Source organism: Cotesia glomerata, unplaced genomic scaffold, assembly GCF_020080835.1.
Source record: "Cotesia glomerata isolate CgM1 unplaced genomic scaffold, MPM_Cglom_v2.3 scaffold_55, whole genome shotgun sequence".
Classification (NCBI taxonomy): Eukaryota; Metazoa; Arthropoda; class Insecta; order Hymenoptera; family Braconidae; genus Cotesia; species Cotesia glomerata.
In genome coordinates, this window is record NW_025404182.1 from 28,576 (window position 1) to 44,730 (window position 16,155).

General features: G+C 27.3%; 2 protein-coding genes across 2 annotated transcripts; one reads left to right on the forward strand and one right to left on the reverse strand.

The window, feature by feature from the left end:
• Positions 1-14: 14 nt before the first annotated feature.
• On the forward strand, positions 15-2,482 carry LOC123274691 (solute carrier family 66 member 3-like). The gene is made up of 6 exons (XM_044742430.1): positions 15-116; positions 217-329; positions 577-760; positions 1,485-1,707; positions 1,965-2,085; positions 2,347-2,482. Exons 3-6 carry the CDS (start codon positions 615-617, stop codon positions 2,475-2,477), a joined length of 621 nt encoding a protein of 206 aa, XP_044598365.1. The 5' UTR covers positions 15-116; positions 217-329; positions 577-614; the 3' UTR covers positions 2,478-2,482.
• Positions 2,483-4,541: 2,059 nt separating this feature from the next.
• LOC123274690 (aromatic-L-amino-acid decarboxylase-like) lies at positions 4,542-12,999 on the reverse strand. Its single transcript, XM_044742428.1, has 9 exons — positions 12,878-12,999; positions 12,651-12,771; positions 12,420-12,533; positions 10,129-10,378; positions 9,526-9,674; positions 6,370-6,481; positions 5,916-6,124; positions 5,093-5,293; positions 4,542-4,895 (listed from the first exon to the last, which is right to left on the reverse strand). Exons 1-9 carry the CDS (start codon positions 12,955-12,957, stop codon positions 4,689-4,691), a joined length of 1,443 nt encoding a protein of 480 aa, XP_044598363.1. The 5' UTR covers positions 12,958-12,999; the 3' UTR covers positions 4,542-4,688.
• Positions 13,000-16,155: the final 3,156 nt, after the last annotated feature.

Consider the following 16,155-nt stretch of genomic DNA (forward strand, 5'->3'; position numbering starts at 1 on the left):
TGTGTTACTTTATATTTATATTTATAAATGCGTTTATTTATTTTTTTACTTGTTCAGTATTAGTTAACTCATAATCTAACAAATAGCCATGACTTGGCCCTGAATTATTTATCTAGGTATTTAATTGTTTACTTTATAAAAACTCCCTTTATTTTTTTTTATAAAAATACTCATGTTGAGTATTTATAAATTATTTTATTTACATGTTTGGTTTAGTGATTACTAATTATAATTAGTGATTACTGAGAAAATATAGAACACCTGTTATTGTGAAAATACTGTATATATTTCCGCTCGGTTTTAAATATAGTCTTCTGAGAAAGTATAAGGTGAGTGATTTTATTCTGATAATAAATTATTTATTTTATGAAAATTTTCTTAATAAATAAATTATGGCAAAAAAAAAATTTAAAAATAAAATTGACATGTAGAAATTTTAAAAAATTAAAAATGCAATTTTTTTAAAATAATTTTTCAGGACTAATTTATTTGTTAAATAATTCAAGTGACAGCTAACTTTAATGTAATTTTATTTGAAAAAAATTTAATCATTAATTTTCTTTTATATTTTTTCAGGTCTAGAAGAAATTAATCAAAAAACCAAAGCCGCTAAAATGAATTTGCATGTGATTGCTGATACACTTAGTATCATTACAATAACTATTTGTTTTATACTCAAGGTTCCTCAAATTTTAAATTTATTAGCTGTCAAATCAGCTAAAGGAATGTCTATTTTAGGATTAATGTTAGAACTTACTAGGTAAAATTATTTTTTTATTATTATTAATTTTGTATAAATATTCGTTTTATTTATGATACTTAAATTGAGACATCTGATAATTTTTAGAATTTCTTTTTTAAATAAATTATAGCAAGAAAAATTTATTTAAAAATTCCATCTTTAGAAGCTTTAAAAAATTATAAGTGCAATTTTTTATAAATAATTTTTAGACCTAGTTTGTTTTCAAAGAAAAATAAAAAAATTGTCAAGTATCTGCTAATTTTAGTGATAATAAAAAAGTTAGCCGACGTTTTTAATTTTTTGATTTTTTATTTCTTATTAAATTAATACTAAACAATATTTTTTTAAAATTCCAGTTATAGTTTTTCAAGTTATTTACAAATGAAATTTTTTTTTTATTTTTTTGTAATAATTTTTTTAATAAAAAAAATTAATGAAACTTATGTTAGCCGACATTTAAAAATTTTCGAATTTTTTTTTTTATCGAAAAATCACTACAGAAAAATAAAAGAAATTTTCATTCGTAAAAACTTAAAAACTATAAGTGCAATTTTTAAAAATATTTTTAAAAATAGTCAAAAATTTAAAACGCCGGATAACTTTAGATTATAAATAATACTAAAAATTTTTGGATGTAGGCTAACTTAGTTTTTTATATTTAAGTGTTATATTAATTTTAAATATTTATATATAAAATTAATTATTAGGTAAACTGTTTTCATATATATTTTTTTATTTTCAGTTACACAGTAACGACATGTTACAATTACACCAATGGATATTCATTATTATCTTACCTAGAATATCCAATTATTTTAATTCAAGAATACATACTCATATATCTAGTATTAAAATATCTGAAAATGATAAATAAATTAACGATAGCCATTGCTTCATGCTACTTCGTCGTTGGTACCTGTATTTTAGTGGGAATTATCCCAAAAGTTATTCTTACATTTTTAACAGTAAGTATTAGAAAAAAAATCAAACAAAATAACTAGTACTGAAATTAGCAAACATTTTGTAATTAAAAAAAAATTTTTTTATAAAATAAATTATTGAAAAAACAACTCAACTTTTGAAAATTAAATAAAAAAAAATTCTTTAATAATAATTTATATTTTTTAAGTAAAAAAAAATTGTAAAGTGTCTGCTAATTTTAGTGTAACGAAAAATTATAATATAAAAACTGATGATAATAATTAATATTAACATTAATTAGCCAATGGGTACTCCAATATCCGCGTCCAGTAAAATAGTCCAACTGCTAGCAATCGTGAGATCAAAAAACTCAGAGTCTGTCTCCATACTAACGTGGTTTATATCAGCCTTCACCAACATGAGTAAGTTAATAATAAAATTCTAAAATTCACAATATTAAATTATTATGGTTCATCAGAGGATAATTATTGGAGCGGACAAATAAATTAATACTTCTTGTTTATCGCGATAAACAAGATAAACAAGAAGTATTAATTTATTGGCCCGCTCCAATAATTATCCTCTGATGAACCATAATATTTATTAATGAAGAGCCGATACACTAACATGATGTGGAATATTAAATTATAAAACTAAAGAATGATTTTTTAATTAATTTTCAGCGAGGATATTCACCATCTGGGTCGACTCTGCAGATTTATTATTGCTAGGAAACTTTATAATTTCAACAGTATTAAGTTTGAGTGTAATGCTTTCGGCTGTTTATTACAAGCCTTCTAAAAAAAGAATTTAAGTTAGTAAAATAATAATAATAGGTATGTATATTTATTTTTCATTGTTAATAAATTTGTTGATTGTTTAGTTTTAAACCAAAGAAATATTTTTTAATGGATTTATTAATGGTCCCATTAAAATAGGTACATCTTATAATATTAACGATAAATTTAAATAATAAAAAAAAAATTTTTTTTAATAAAATTATAATAATTTAAAACTATTAAGATTATATACAGCGATTTTTCGCATTAATATATTAATATAATAACAATATATATTTATTATAAATATTAAGTCGAACAATTAAGTATTTATCCATCAATATATGATAACTATATATAATTTCCACGCGATATATTAAAGCGACGGACAATATTCAATAATTTTCCATAACTTTATTATTGTCACTGCAGCTCTATGATGTGCAATTACAAGTGTTCCGGGTACAAGTTAATTCCATTAAAACTTGTACATAGATGTAATTTCATTGTAAAAGGCAATCAATATCATTGTTTTGCCTTTTAGTTATTCTACATTAATATAATTCATTTAAATCAACAATAATTTATCAGCAAGTCAAGTGGAAATTAAAATAAATCAACTACTGCATGCAGAGATATTTACATAAGCACATATATTAATATTAATTTAACTTTTAAACGCGTTCAATCACTCTTGATTGATTATTATCTATGATTATGTGTCGTTGGTCCAGAGAACGTTAACAATTTAAGCGACTACGATTGTTATTTAAATAAGATACTAGATCACGCGAAACTTTAACATTGATTATTTTATTTAAATTAATTCAAGGCAATTCTTTGTTAGCTTCCTCTATTTTTAATAATAATAAAAAAAAATACTGAAAAAAAATGGAGGTCACTGACAAAGAATATCCTTTAAGCGAGTATTATTCATGATTTTGCCGCAAATTAAAAATAATAATTCAAATTTTTGATATTATGACAAAAATATTGGTTCTATAAAAATTTTTTCAAACAAAAGTTGTTCAAAATTTAATTTTATAAAAAAAATGTCTCATATGTTGTTTTCTTGGGATCAATAATTTCACCGTAATTTCAAAAGTAAGGTTCATATAATTATCACAAAATAAAATTTGAACCTTTAATTTTGAATCTTAATTGCACGCCTCACGCGTTAAAAAATTCCAAATCGTTGATATGTCCCAATTTAGGTACTAAGTCAATAAAAAAAAATATGTTTTGAAAACTAGAAATATTAAATTATAACGTCAGCGTATTTTTTTATTTATTTTTGTTTAATATATTAACAAATACTGTAGTTGAAAAATTATAAGTACGGCTGTCAGTTAGTCCTCGCGTTTCTTGTCGTCGCCTTTTAGAAAAATATACATTGAGAAAAAAAAAAATTTTGCCCAGAAAAAAATTTCTTGGCTCAAGAATCGTTTAAAATAAATTTTGGTTTTTTGACAAAAGAATATCAATATCTATCATAATAATAAAATATTGGCATTAATTTTGATAGATTAACAAACGAATAGATTCACTTGAATTAAACAAAAAATAATTCGATCAATTCTTGTGACAAGAAAATATATTCTTGAAAATTATATTCTTGAAAATTATCAAGAATATATATTCTTGTGACAAGAAAATTTTCTCAAGAGTAGTACTTTTTTTTTCTCAGTGTACGCCATGAAATGAAATAAATCTTTTTCCTTAAGTTTCCATTCACCCTTATAACGATTCCTATTGTAGGACGTTATCAAACTCGCAATCGTTTAAAAGATATTAATGAAAGTTTATAAAATTTCATACTATTTTTTTTTCTATCTTAATAATTTCTTAAGCAGCATCACGATAGCAATATTAATTACGTAGAGAATCATATTCGATATTGACCGTCGATATAACTGTAGAAAGTAAAAAAAATATATTGTTTTGTATTTTTCCATAGAATGGATGTGTGAGGCGTGCACTTTTGGATTTTCCAAACTTTTTTGAAATCATATAGAAAATATTGGTTTTTTTTTTTTAAATTATAAGAAAATTTTTTTTGCAAAATTAAATTCTTAACAAATTTTGTTTAAATTTTTTTATAGAATCAATATTTTTGCCGTAATCTTAAAAATTTGAATGATTTATTTTAAAATTGAGGCAAAAATTTTGGGCCTATTAATGACTTAAGACTGATTGCAATTTGCCGGAGCTAAAGATTTACAGCTGCGTGTAAATTGGGCCCGCCATCACTTTGTAAGCGATTGCTCGTCGAGAAGTTGATCTGCAATCCGCTTGATCTCTTGCCAGGAGTACTGGATGTCTTTGCTCTCGCTGAACCGCGAGCAGACCGCGAAGCGCAGGAAGAAAATGTCAGAGCACTTCGACGGCACCAGATGAATGTTACCGGCACCGTTTATTCTCTTCAGCAAGGTCTCGTTCAGCTCATTGGATCCCTGTTAAATAATAACAATTATTAATAAGTATTTACATTGTTTGAGAGAAGAAAAGAGAAGGTGGCTGTCAACCGTGATAAATCATAAGTGATAATTTAGGCTGCAGTTAAGCGAGATCAAGACACATCCAGATCAAGGCCTAGAGAAGGTATTTCAAGGAGATCAAGATCCATCTCAATGCTTATTGCTGGCATTACCTTGAGCCGGAAGCAAACTAATCCAAGAATCACTTCAGAGGTGATTTCAAAACGCGCGTCTGAAAGTACCAGAGCTTCGAACTCGTGGGCTTGGTCCACGTGCTTGCGGATGAACTTCTGGAGATTCTCCACGCCGTATAGTCGCAGAACGAACCACAACTTCAATGCGCGGAATCTTCTGCCCAGTGGAATTTGCCAGTGCTGAGAAATAAGTTTGGTTGGTTTCATTAAAATTAAATATTACAATTTAAAAAAATTTTTTTTTACATACAATCCTTCAAGAAAATTTTCTAATTAAAAGTATTAATTTTATATTATTTCAAGAAATGTATAATTAAAAAACTCTAGATCAAAATTTATTTAACAATCAATTCAGGGAATTATTTTTAATGTGGAAGTTTAAACCTTAGAATTAATTATGTGGAAGCGAGATAATTAACTATCATGCGCCATCTGTTGAAAATTTTCAATACTAATTTTTTAAGAAATTATATAAAGGCTTGCGGTAAAAGTACCAGTTATTGAGACTGGCCTAGTTGTTTGACACTTGCAATTTTATTCTAATTAAAAAAATAAAATGTTCTCAAAAAAACCAATTATCTTAAAATTTATAATTCAAAAATTATATTTATTAATTTATCAGAGTTAATTTGTTTTTTTTTTTTAATTAAAATGAAATTGCAAGTGTTAATAACTAGGCCAGTATCAATAACTGGGTCTTTTACCTTATATTTTGAATAAACTTATAGTAATATTTATTTAAAAATTATATTTATATACTGGTGATGTTGTTTAAATTTATTTAATTTATTAAAATACATACTCTGTAATCAGGTGCTGACCCTTGCATATCATGTTTCAAGTACAAAGGATCGACGTTGAACGCATTGATTACATTAGTCGGATCTTTTAACCACATTGTAGAACAATCGAAGTTTACCAGCATCCATTTATGCGGGTTGAAATTAAATGAGTCTGTTCGCTCGATTCCTTTCATTAGGTACCGGAACTCAGGACAGATGAATGCAGATCCTTTAATTAAATCATTTTTTTACGTTAAAAATAAAAAATTACGAAAAAAATATTTTTTTTATCGTAAAATTATTTAATAAAAAAAATTTTTTTCCCGGATTTTTCATAACAAAAGTTTAACGTTTTTTTTTTGGAAATATGTTGGACTTACATTGAATTTTATAAATTTTTTTATTTTTGATTATTAAATAAAAAAATTATTATTCATAATTACTTTAATTAAATACTGATAAAAAAAAAATTACCAGCATAAGCAGCATCAACATGTAGCCAAACATTCTCACGATTAGCAACGATACCAAGTTCGTCCAAGTTATCAAATGCACAGCAACAAGTTGTTCCAAGAGTTGCTACGACCTAAAAACAAGTTCAATGATTAAGACATGATTAATCAATTAAATAAAATGTTGGAGCTTTAAATTAGCATATTTATTGTTTATTGTTTATTTAAATAATTGCTTACAAAGTTTAACTTATAAATACAATCTTATAAACATATAATCATATCAGTCTTATTTAACATAGCATTTGGTGCGTCATTCTTTTAACATATAATATCTTCAAATATAAAATATAAATAAAAAGTTTTATAGTAAATTATAAGTTAAATATCCGCAAAATACAGAGTAAATAGTCAAGAATAGAATAGATTCTGGAATAATAATCATTCATTCATACAAAAGGCTCTTACACAGAAAAAAGTGAACTGTAAAATTCACTCGGATTCCGGTAAATTTTTGGTAACATACTGTAACGTCCACGTTTTCAAAAATTATAAAAATAAATAATTTATTTGTCCCCGGCTCGAAATTTGCTCGCCGGAGTCCAGGGTCATAAACGGGGATTACATTATCAATAACAAAATATAAACAAAACACTTCATTTTAAATAAATCAAAGAAAAAGGAAAACCTCTTTATTGGCCTGATCATGTTAATAAACGATGTAAACAAATTAAACAATATAAACAATATATTAGAACACTCTTTTCACAGATATTCGCGGTTCAAAATCGCGAACTAACTGTCAAGAGCTGGTTCCCCGCTTCCCCAGGAGACTAGCCGTCACCCCTGGGCCTAAACCTCTACCCCGAGAGCGAATGGAGAGTGTCCTCTTCGCCCCACCTACACGGCTTATGATCACCTACCGTACCTCTGCTGAAGGCTTCGGCACGGGGAGAAGCACTTTCATCCGGTCGGTTCATGATACTTACCTGGGCCTTGGTCAGACTCCAGGTAGAGTATCATCCTCTGGAATTACTTGGTGAAGAGTATTCGCCCGAGTAATTCTCCCGAGAAAGAACTGCTTGCTTTATCGAGCCAAATTTTGGCGTTTATCATTTTTCCCCCAACTCTCTTGTAACGAACTAGCCCTCGAACTAGCATTCAAAAATAATTATTTATTATTTTAGTCGTAATTTCCTTCATTTTCTATCCATTCGTTTCGCCAAATTCTAAGTTTTTATTTTCGAAACTCAATTCTTTATTATTTTAATCGTAATTTCCTTCATTCTCTATCCATTCGTTTCGTCAAATTCACAATTCTATATTATTTTAATCGCAATTTCTTTCATTATATATCCATTCGTTGATTTTCCATACTAAATTGTCCTCGGGACTTATAAAATCTTCGCTTACCTAAATTATTTCTTACAAAATAATAATCGTCATTTCTTTCATTTTATATCCATTCATCGCTTTCCCATACTAAATCTTGTTCGGAACTTAGAATAATTTTCCCAGTCTTTTAATTTCTTTTACAATTAATTCGCTCGGCTTCGTAATAATTTCTCACACGCTTAATTTCTTAATTTTAATCATACCTTCAGTAACAATAATATAAAATTATTAACTAAATAAATACAATAATTAAATAATAATCGCCGCACTAATAACAATAATTGTTTCTATTAATTTTTAAGTAATTAATAAAAAAATAAACTAAAATACTCAAATACAAAAAGTAAAATTTGGGTCATAATACCATAAGATCCGAGGCCATTATATCTGCGACACTGTGTTGGTTTACTGTCGAATAAACACACACAAAATCCATGATAAAAGGGCACAGCACGGTAACAAGCTTATGTGTTGGCGTATTTTCAGATAAACACAAACAAATCGCGGAAAAATCACGGATATAGTGACGTAGAACCATGGACTATAAATTGAAACGGCAATTTTTATAGTTTCAAACAGTAAAGCGGACATCGGAATGGCAAAAATATAATTATGACAGAACTTAATGTAGAAAGTGTAAAAGCCACAATTTATAATTTAATAACGAAAATAAGTGATTAGTAGCTGTCACTATGGTAAATAACGACTCTTTCATCTTAAAAAATTACAATTTCAAACAGTAAAAATTGGTTCTGTTTACTGTTTGAAACTATAAAAATTGCCGTTTCAATATATAGTCCATACTATGAGGAGAAGGAAAACTCAGATGAGAAGAAAGGGGTCTCACTCTGGGAGAACTTAACATTTGAAACAGTAAAAATTCTACTCTTAAAATATATATTTTACCAGTCCAAGCAAGTCAATAATTATAGTTTGATTTTTAGCGTTGCGTTTAAAATTTACTATTTCATTTTGTAAAGATTAACAATGCTTGTATTAGAAATTTAGTAACTGTAATTTATACTTTTTACATATTATGCGATCATTTTTTAGGTACGAAATGATAAATATCAAAGTCAAAATTCTTAATTATTATACTTTAACATTTTAGACATTCCCATAGCGAATATTACTGTTTAAAATAGTATTTTCCTCCATGTAAAGAATAAATTGTAGCATTTAAATGATAAATATTACAAAGTGATTATTAAAATTACGATTTTACTGTTTGAAATAGTAACTTTTGGTAGTTGATCATTACTTATTATAAATCGAATATTATTTATTACAGTTTACTTTTTTCGTGCAATTTCATAGCTCGTGTTATAAATAAATAAATGCTTTTGGCTCTCGTGTAATCCAAATCACTAAAGAGCCTAGTAATGCTACTAGCTTCTTCATTATCAGGTACAAGCAGTGGAGTTAAATAGTAATTTCTGTATGACTTATACATAGGGCAACGTAGAAGAATATGGGAGAGATTTTCGGGTTCATTACAGTTACAGATAGTGCAGTTTTGGTCTGGGTATAAGCGTGTGTGATTTTTTTATGGCTAAATTTAAACATGTGATAGTAAGACAGCCGAGCTTGTGCAATTATTCTTGAGATATACAGTGGGCATAGCAGAAGGTAATTAGCGGTAGTAGAGTCTGGATATCTTGGAATAAAAATTTAACACGAGTGTATGTTGTTAATTTTTTCGGTCACAGTTTATCAGATGGTCTGAGTAGGTTTTCAATAGCTTTAAATTAGCATATAATTAAAACCAAATGAAAAAACTTACATAAAATGGTATAAGACCCTTTTCTTGATCCTGAATAATGGCTTCAGCGAGAGTATTTCCTCGTAAGCTGGATTTTGAGTCTACATCCAGTTGATGGAACTGTACACCGCCGAGTAATCCTGCACGTTCCACGGAACTGTGAGCTTGACCTATAAAAATAGTAATTTATTAAAAAATTAAATTTTTTTTCAATTAAAAAAAAATTTATTGAAAAAATTTTTGATGATCAAGTATTTTTAAAAGTGAAGAATAAAAATAAACTGTTAAAAATTCCGCAAGCATTTGCTCTTAAGTGTTTAAAATTGGACATATTGATATTGACGGTCAGTGATTTAACAATTTTAAAAAGTTTGATGGAGGGCACAGTAGCCGGCTACCGGAGTGATGGATATAACTAGAGTGGTTATTACGCGTTACTATGGCGACTAAGTGCTGGATGATGAAGTACTTTCCCATACCACTCGCTCTCGCTTCGATGTGTATTATTTTTTCCCTCACCATTGACATCGACTTTTGTTAAATTGAGAGTAAGAAGTCGAGTAGAAAAATTTCGAAAATTTTAAGGGATTATTTATTAATTAGGTGAAGAAGAAAGAAGCTTACGTGAACAATAGGCAACAAGTTTTCCTACAATCTCGTTGTCAGTCCACTCGGGATGCTCTTGTTTGACCTGTCGGATTTTTTTTGCCTTGGCACCTAAAAGGGCTACTAAAGTGGCTTCGCTGGCGGTCCCTTGGATCACGCCTCCGCCTTTGCCACCACTGCATGCGAGGAACTCTTTCGGGAGGTCTAGCATTTTTCCAAGCCAATCTAACATTACCACTTCTAGCTCTGTGCATGCTGGACTTGCGATCTAAGTATTTTATTTTTTATTATTTTTTTATTCTAATTTTATTATACACGGAAAGAACAAGATTACACTGGATAACATTCTAGATTATACTCAGTGACATCTGTAGTGAAAAAAAATTTCAAATAGTAGCTAGTATAATTCCTAAATTGTAAACAGCGCCTCGCGCGCAGGCACTAAAAAGGAAATCGCGGAGAGATCACTGGGTATAATCCAACATTCTACTTAGTATAATCCAAATTCTACAGGATACAATCTCGGATTATATCCAGTGGAATTTTACGGGGTATAATCTGAAATTTTACCGGGATAAATGGGAAATTACAATTAATATAATCCCGATATCACTCAGTATAATCTGGATTATACTAGTTACTGTCTGAAATTTCTTTTCACTACAAATGTCACTGAGTATAATTTGGAATGTTATGCAGTGTAATCGTGTTTTTTCCGTGTAAATTTATCATTTTAATTTTTTAAATAAATAAATTTATTTTAAAAAATAAATTTTTTAAATAAGAAAATTTATTTAAAAAATAAATTTTTCTAAATAAATAAATTTATTTAAAAAATTCACTTGCATTTCAGTGTTTTTGGTAATTATTTATAAGTGGGGTCAACTTATGTTGAATTTTTTTTTTTTTGATCAAATTGATCAATTTTTTTTTTTTAATTAATTGTTTTTTTATCTATTTAAAAATATATATATATATATATTTATATATATATATATATATATATATATATATATATATATATATATATATATATATATATATATATATATAGTGGCGCAAAAACCGACTATTTTTTTTTTTTTAGTCTCGAGTGAAAAAATGTTAGTTTTTGATGTTTTGAGAGCTCTCTCCAAAGAACAGCTTAAAAAAAATTTTTTAAGATGTCGCTCCAAATTTTTTTAAATTTCCAAAATCATCAAAACTCGAATTTTTTTTTATTTTTTTCTCGTTACGGTATAATTTTTATAGACTAAAAAAATAAGTTTCTGAAAATTTCAGTTCAAAATTTGAATTTTGAAAGGTCGCTCATAATTTTTTTCAATTTATTAGTGCATTAGTTTAGATTTTTTCGAGCGACCTTTTACTATTCAAATTAAAATTCCATGCATTTTTTTTTTTATTTAGTACAATAATCGATAAAAATACATCACGAGATGAACTAAAAATCAAGCACAACATAGAAAATATAATTTTTTTTTAATTTAATAATTTTATTTAATCAACTGCCAGGCGTGGGTTCGAATCCCAAGCTGGTCTTAGAAACCAGCTTGGTTGAGATTTGACCTTGCCGCGTAGGTTAAGATTTTTTCAAATCAAAAGATCCCAACGTGCCATTCCCAACACTTAAAGTCGGCGATATGACTAATTAAAGAAAAAAAAAATTATGAGCGACCTTTCAAAATTTAAATTTTGAACTGAAACTTTCAGAAACTTATTTTTTTTGGTCTATAAAATTATACCGTAATGAGAAAAAATTAAAAAAAAAAAAATTCAACTTTTGACGATTTTTGAAATTTTAAAAAATTTGGAGTGACCTCTTAAAATTTTTTTTTTAAGCTGTCCTTTGGTGAGGGCTCTGAAAACATTAAAAACTAACATTTTTTCACTCGAGACTTAAAAAAAAAAAATAGTCGGTTTTTTTGCGCCACCTTAATATATATATCAAAAACATCATAAAAAAAAAGATAAAGTAGAAATTTTATCCAAAAATATGAGATCCAAAATTTTTTCCAACTTTTAAAGGCAAAAAAGCTATCGAAATTTTTATTTTTTTCTATCACGACATTTTTTATCATAAATGCACCGTAAAAACAAGCAGAACAAAAAAAATTAAAAAATGTTAATTTTTCACTTAGTTATGGCCCAAAATAGGATTGACCCTACTTGTAAATAATTATCGTATTTTTTTTTCTATTCTAAGATTCTATTAATTATTTTAATAATAAATTGACAGTTTTTTTTAAATATTGAAGAAAGAAGAATATAAATAATGTCTATTTAAAAAATGAAAAAATAAAAATATTTACCCAAGTAAAACCGATGCAAGCGATAGCGCCACTTAGCATATCAGCAACAATAGAAGGATACGATTGTGCTGTTGGGAAATAAGCATGGAACCTTGGACTATGCCAATGAGTTACCTATAAAAACAAGGTTGTTGGTTTAACACGTGTTTCTACACCATAAATTAAATAATAAAAAGGTTTTAAGTCTGTAATTTTATGGAATGTAATAGGAATAAGCAATTAAGATGTTACCCCGGGCATTATTACTCTCTCGATGTCGTTCATTACTTCTTCCCACTTGTCCGGAGTCTGTGGTGCACTTGCTGGAAGCAAAGGCTGTATGTAGCCCGGTTTTACCGTAGGTAGCACTGGCCTAGAAAAGGTAATTATTACAAAATCATTTTTAATGATTTATATATATTATTTTTAATTATTTAGGATTTATATGGAATTGAGTATGATTAATTAATTATAATTACCGGTCGCGGATGTTTTCCAAGTAGTTGGTGATGAATTCTGCCATTTCTTTGGCGAAATCTTTGAAACTGTCGGGATCCATTATTAATTTCTGTAAATGGGAATTTATTTATTTTATTTTTTAGCAATAATAATAATTTAATTTTTTAGAAATTGCTTTAATTTAAATAAATAAATTATACTGAAATTAATAGACATTATATAATTTTGATAATTTTTTTAACAAATAAATTACTGTAAAAAAAATTTTTTTTTACTTAGAAATTTTAAAAGATTATAAACGCGATTTTGAAAAAATAATCATTATTATTAAGAGAATAAGCAAAATTTTGTGACCGATGTATTTATGTGATAAAATGGGTTTTTATGGTTAAATTTGGTATCGTTGGAAAAGTCTCGATTTGAATTTGTACCTTTTCAAAGTTTCATATCATTCTCACCAATAGTAAATTTATAATGATAAATATTTAGGCTGCATTCGAAAATTCCCTATCTCTGAGCACATAATTAAGAAATGACCATGGATCTCGTGAACTATTGACATTTTTAAAGATATAAGCTCATTCTGATGTTACACTCATCAAGACCTTTCATTTGAGTACCCACATCAATTTTTTCATATATTTTATATATTTATATATATGAATATATGAATATATGAAAAATATAAAAATACATGTGGGTACTCAAATGAAAGCTCTTGATGAGTGTAACGTCGAGATGAGCTTATATCTTCGAAAACGTAAAACTTAAGAAATTACAGTGCAATTTAACAAATATCTTGTGAACTATTGACATTTTTAAAGATATAAGTTCACCCCGAAAATCACACTCATCAAGACCTTTCATTTGAGTACCCACATCAATTTTTTCATGATATTTTTATATATTTATCTATATGAATATATGAATATATGAAAGAATGTATAAAAATACATGTGTGGGTACCAAATGAAATGATGAGTGTAACATCGAGATGAGCTTATATCTTCGAAAACGTAAAAATTTACAGCAAATTTAGTGCAATTTAACGAAATATCTTGTGAACTATTGACATTTTTAAAAGATATAAGCTCACCCCGAAAATACACTCATCGAGACCTTTCATTTGAGTATTCACATCGATTTTTCATATATTTATATATATGAATATTAGGGTGATTAAAAAAAAAGAATATTTTTTTTTTTCGTTTGGTACTCTGAAAAATAGGTTCCTAGACACCTCTAAGAAAGCCTCTCCAAGCATGAGTTCTTGGAGTAGCAACGGGAAGGTCCTCCCTTCTTACAGTTTTGTACTTTGCTTAATATCAGATAGAAAAGAATTTATATCTCGCACCCAACTTTACTTGAAAAAATATCTTGTTCCTTAGATTTTGTAGGAAGGTGAATGCTCTACAAAAAGGTCTCTTACGATTTTTTCGTAAACCCAACTCGTTTAAAAGGTATTAACGGTTAAAGTTTGATTATTTTGGGAGAAAATTTTTTTATTTCTTCTGAATTTTATAACTCAATGAAAAAAATCATTATGAATGATGAAACTCATAGTTTTGTAGGAAATTTACTGCTCTATAATGAATACTCTTATGATTTTTCGATCAAGTTGAGGCGTTTACGAGATATTCATCGTCCAAACATCAATGCATATCAATTTTTCTAGTTTTTGATCCCAATAATTCGAAAAAATTTCAATTTATTCTCTCTGGTTTTCAAGGAAATTTAGACAAATTTGAGTTTCTATAAATATAAATATATTATGAACTATTTTTTTAATTAGTTTTTTTAGTCTTGGGCATGTTTGATTACATTAAAACAAAAATTTAGTGCATTTTTTTAAGTATATAATTCAATTTAGTGTGTTTCACATGTGTTTCACTTTTTATCAAAGAAGAATTTATTTATTTAATTATCAACTGCTGCTATAATTTTCAATATTTTCAACATAACGGTACACTTTTACTGTAAATAATTTCCTCTATTGCAGTTTGGGTATTTTTTCGATGTTCTTTGATAACTTTACGTAAGTACATTAAATTGATCTTTCATTTTTTGTCAAGCATTGATTATACTCACTAACTAATGTAACAGCTCGTTCTGCTGAATCATTAACAACTTTTCAATTGGTTAAGAGAGTATTCTTTATTTTCAATGTAACTGTCATTAGTAGGCCACGATTCAATATCTTTATCAAGGGAAGTCATATGGTAAATCAAAGATTTGCAAAAGAGATTTAAGGAGCTTTTAGAAACAAAGTCACTCAGACTTTTTGCGTTAATGAATTCAAATCGTTTTTATCAATTATAAATTTTTAGCTTTAGAATCTGTACCGTTACGAGTAATATGGCTCCAACAATATTTTTTACTTCCAATGAAACAGGTGTCGTCAAATAATGATAAAATGGCAAGTTCATCCACTTAAATACCATAAATGCAAAATCATTTTTTCACAAGTTGCTGAAGGAAATCAATGAATTGATATTTTTGTACTCGAATAAATTTTTCAAAAATTCAAAAGTAAAATCCCCTCGAACGAAAATTTTATGTATATTTTGTGAAAAACAATTTAAAAATACGCACTGAACAAATTTCATAATAATAAATGACAACGCGATTAAGATTTTAAATTATTAAAGATAAAATTAAAAAAATATTATTAGAATAAAAACTTTCAAATGAATTTTTGAACAGAAAACATCTATAGGAGTTGCTTTTATAATAAAACTCAAATTTGTCTAAATTTCCTTGAAACTCAGAGAATAAATTGAAATTTTTCGAATTATTGATCAAAAACTAGAAAAATTGATATGCATTGATGTTTGACGATGAATATCTCGTAAACGCTCAACTTGATCGAAAAATCATAAGAGACCATTTTTATAGAGCAGTAAATTTCCTACAAAACTATGAGTTTCATCATTCATAATGATTTTTTTTCATTGAGTTATAAAATTCATAAGAAATAAAAAATTTTCCCAAAAATAATCAAACTTTAACCGTTAATATCTTTTAAACGGTTGGGTTTACGAAAAAATCGTAAGAGACCTTTTTTGTAGAGCATTCAATTTCCTACAAAATCTAAGGAACAAGATATTTTTTCAAGTAGTTGGAAGCGAGATATAAATTTTTCTATCTGATAATAAGAAAAAATAGAAAACTGTAAGAAGGAGGACTTTCCCGTTACAATTAAGAACTCATGCTTGGAGAGGCTTTCTTAGAGGTGTCTAGGAACCTATTTTTCAGAGTACCAAACGAAAAAAAATATTCTTTTTTTTGAATCACCCTA

Coding starts and splice junctions, on each gene's coding strand:
- LOC123274691 (XM_044742430.1), top strand. CDS start 615: ATGAATTTGCATGTGATTGCTGATACACTTAGTATCATTACAATAACT. Junction 761..1,484: donor TTAATGTTAGAACTTACTAG/GTAAAATTATTT, acceptor TTTTATTTTCAG/TTACACAGTAACGACATGTT. Junction 2,086..2,346: donor ATCAGCCTTCACCAACATGA/GTAAGTTAATAA, acceptor ATTAATTTTCAG/CGAGGATATTCACCATCTGG.
- LOC123274690 (XM_044742428.1), bottom strand. CDS start 12,957: ATGGATCCCGACAGTTTCAAAGATTTCGCCAAAGAAATGGCAGAATTC. Junction 6,125..6,369: donor TGTTGATGCTGCTTATGCTG/GTAATTTTTTTT, acceptor ATTTAATTAAAG/GATCTGCATTCATCTGTCCT. Junction 5,294..5,915: donor GGTCAGCACCTGATTACAGA/GTATGTATTTTA, acceptor CTTATTTCTCAG/CACTGGCAAATTCCACTGGG.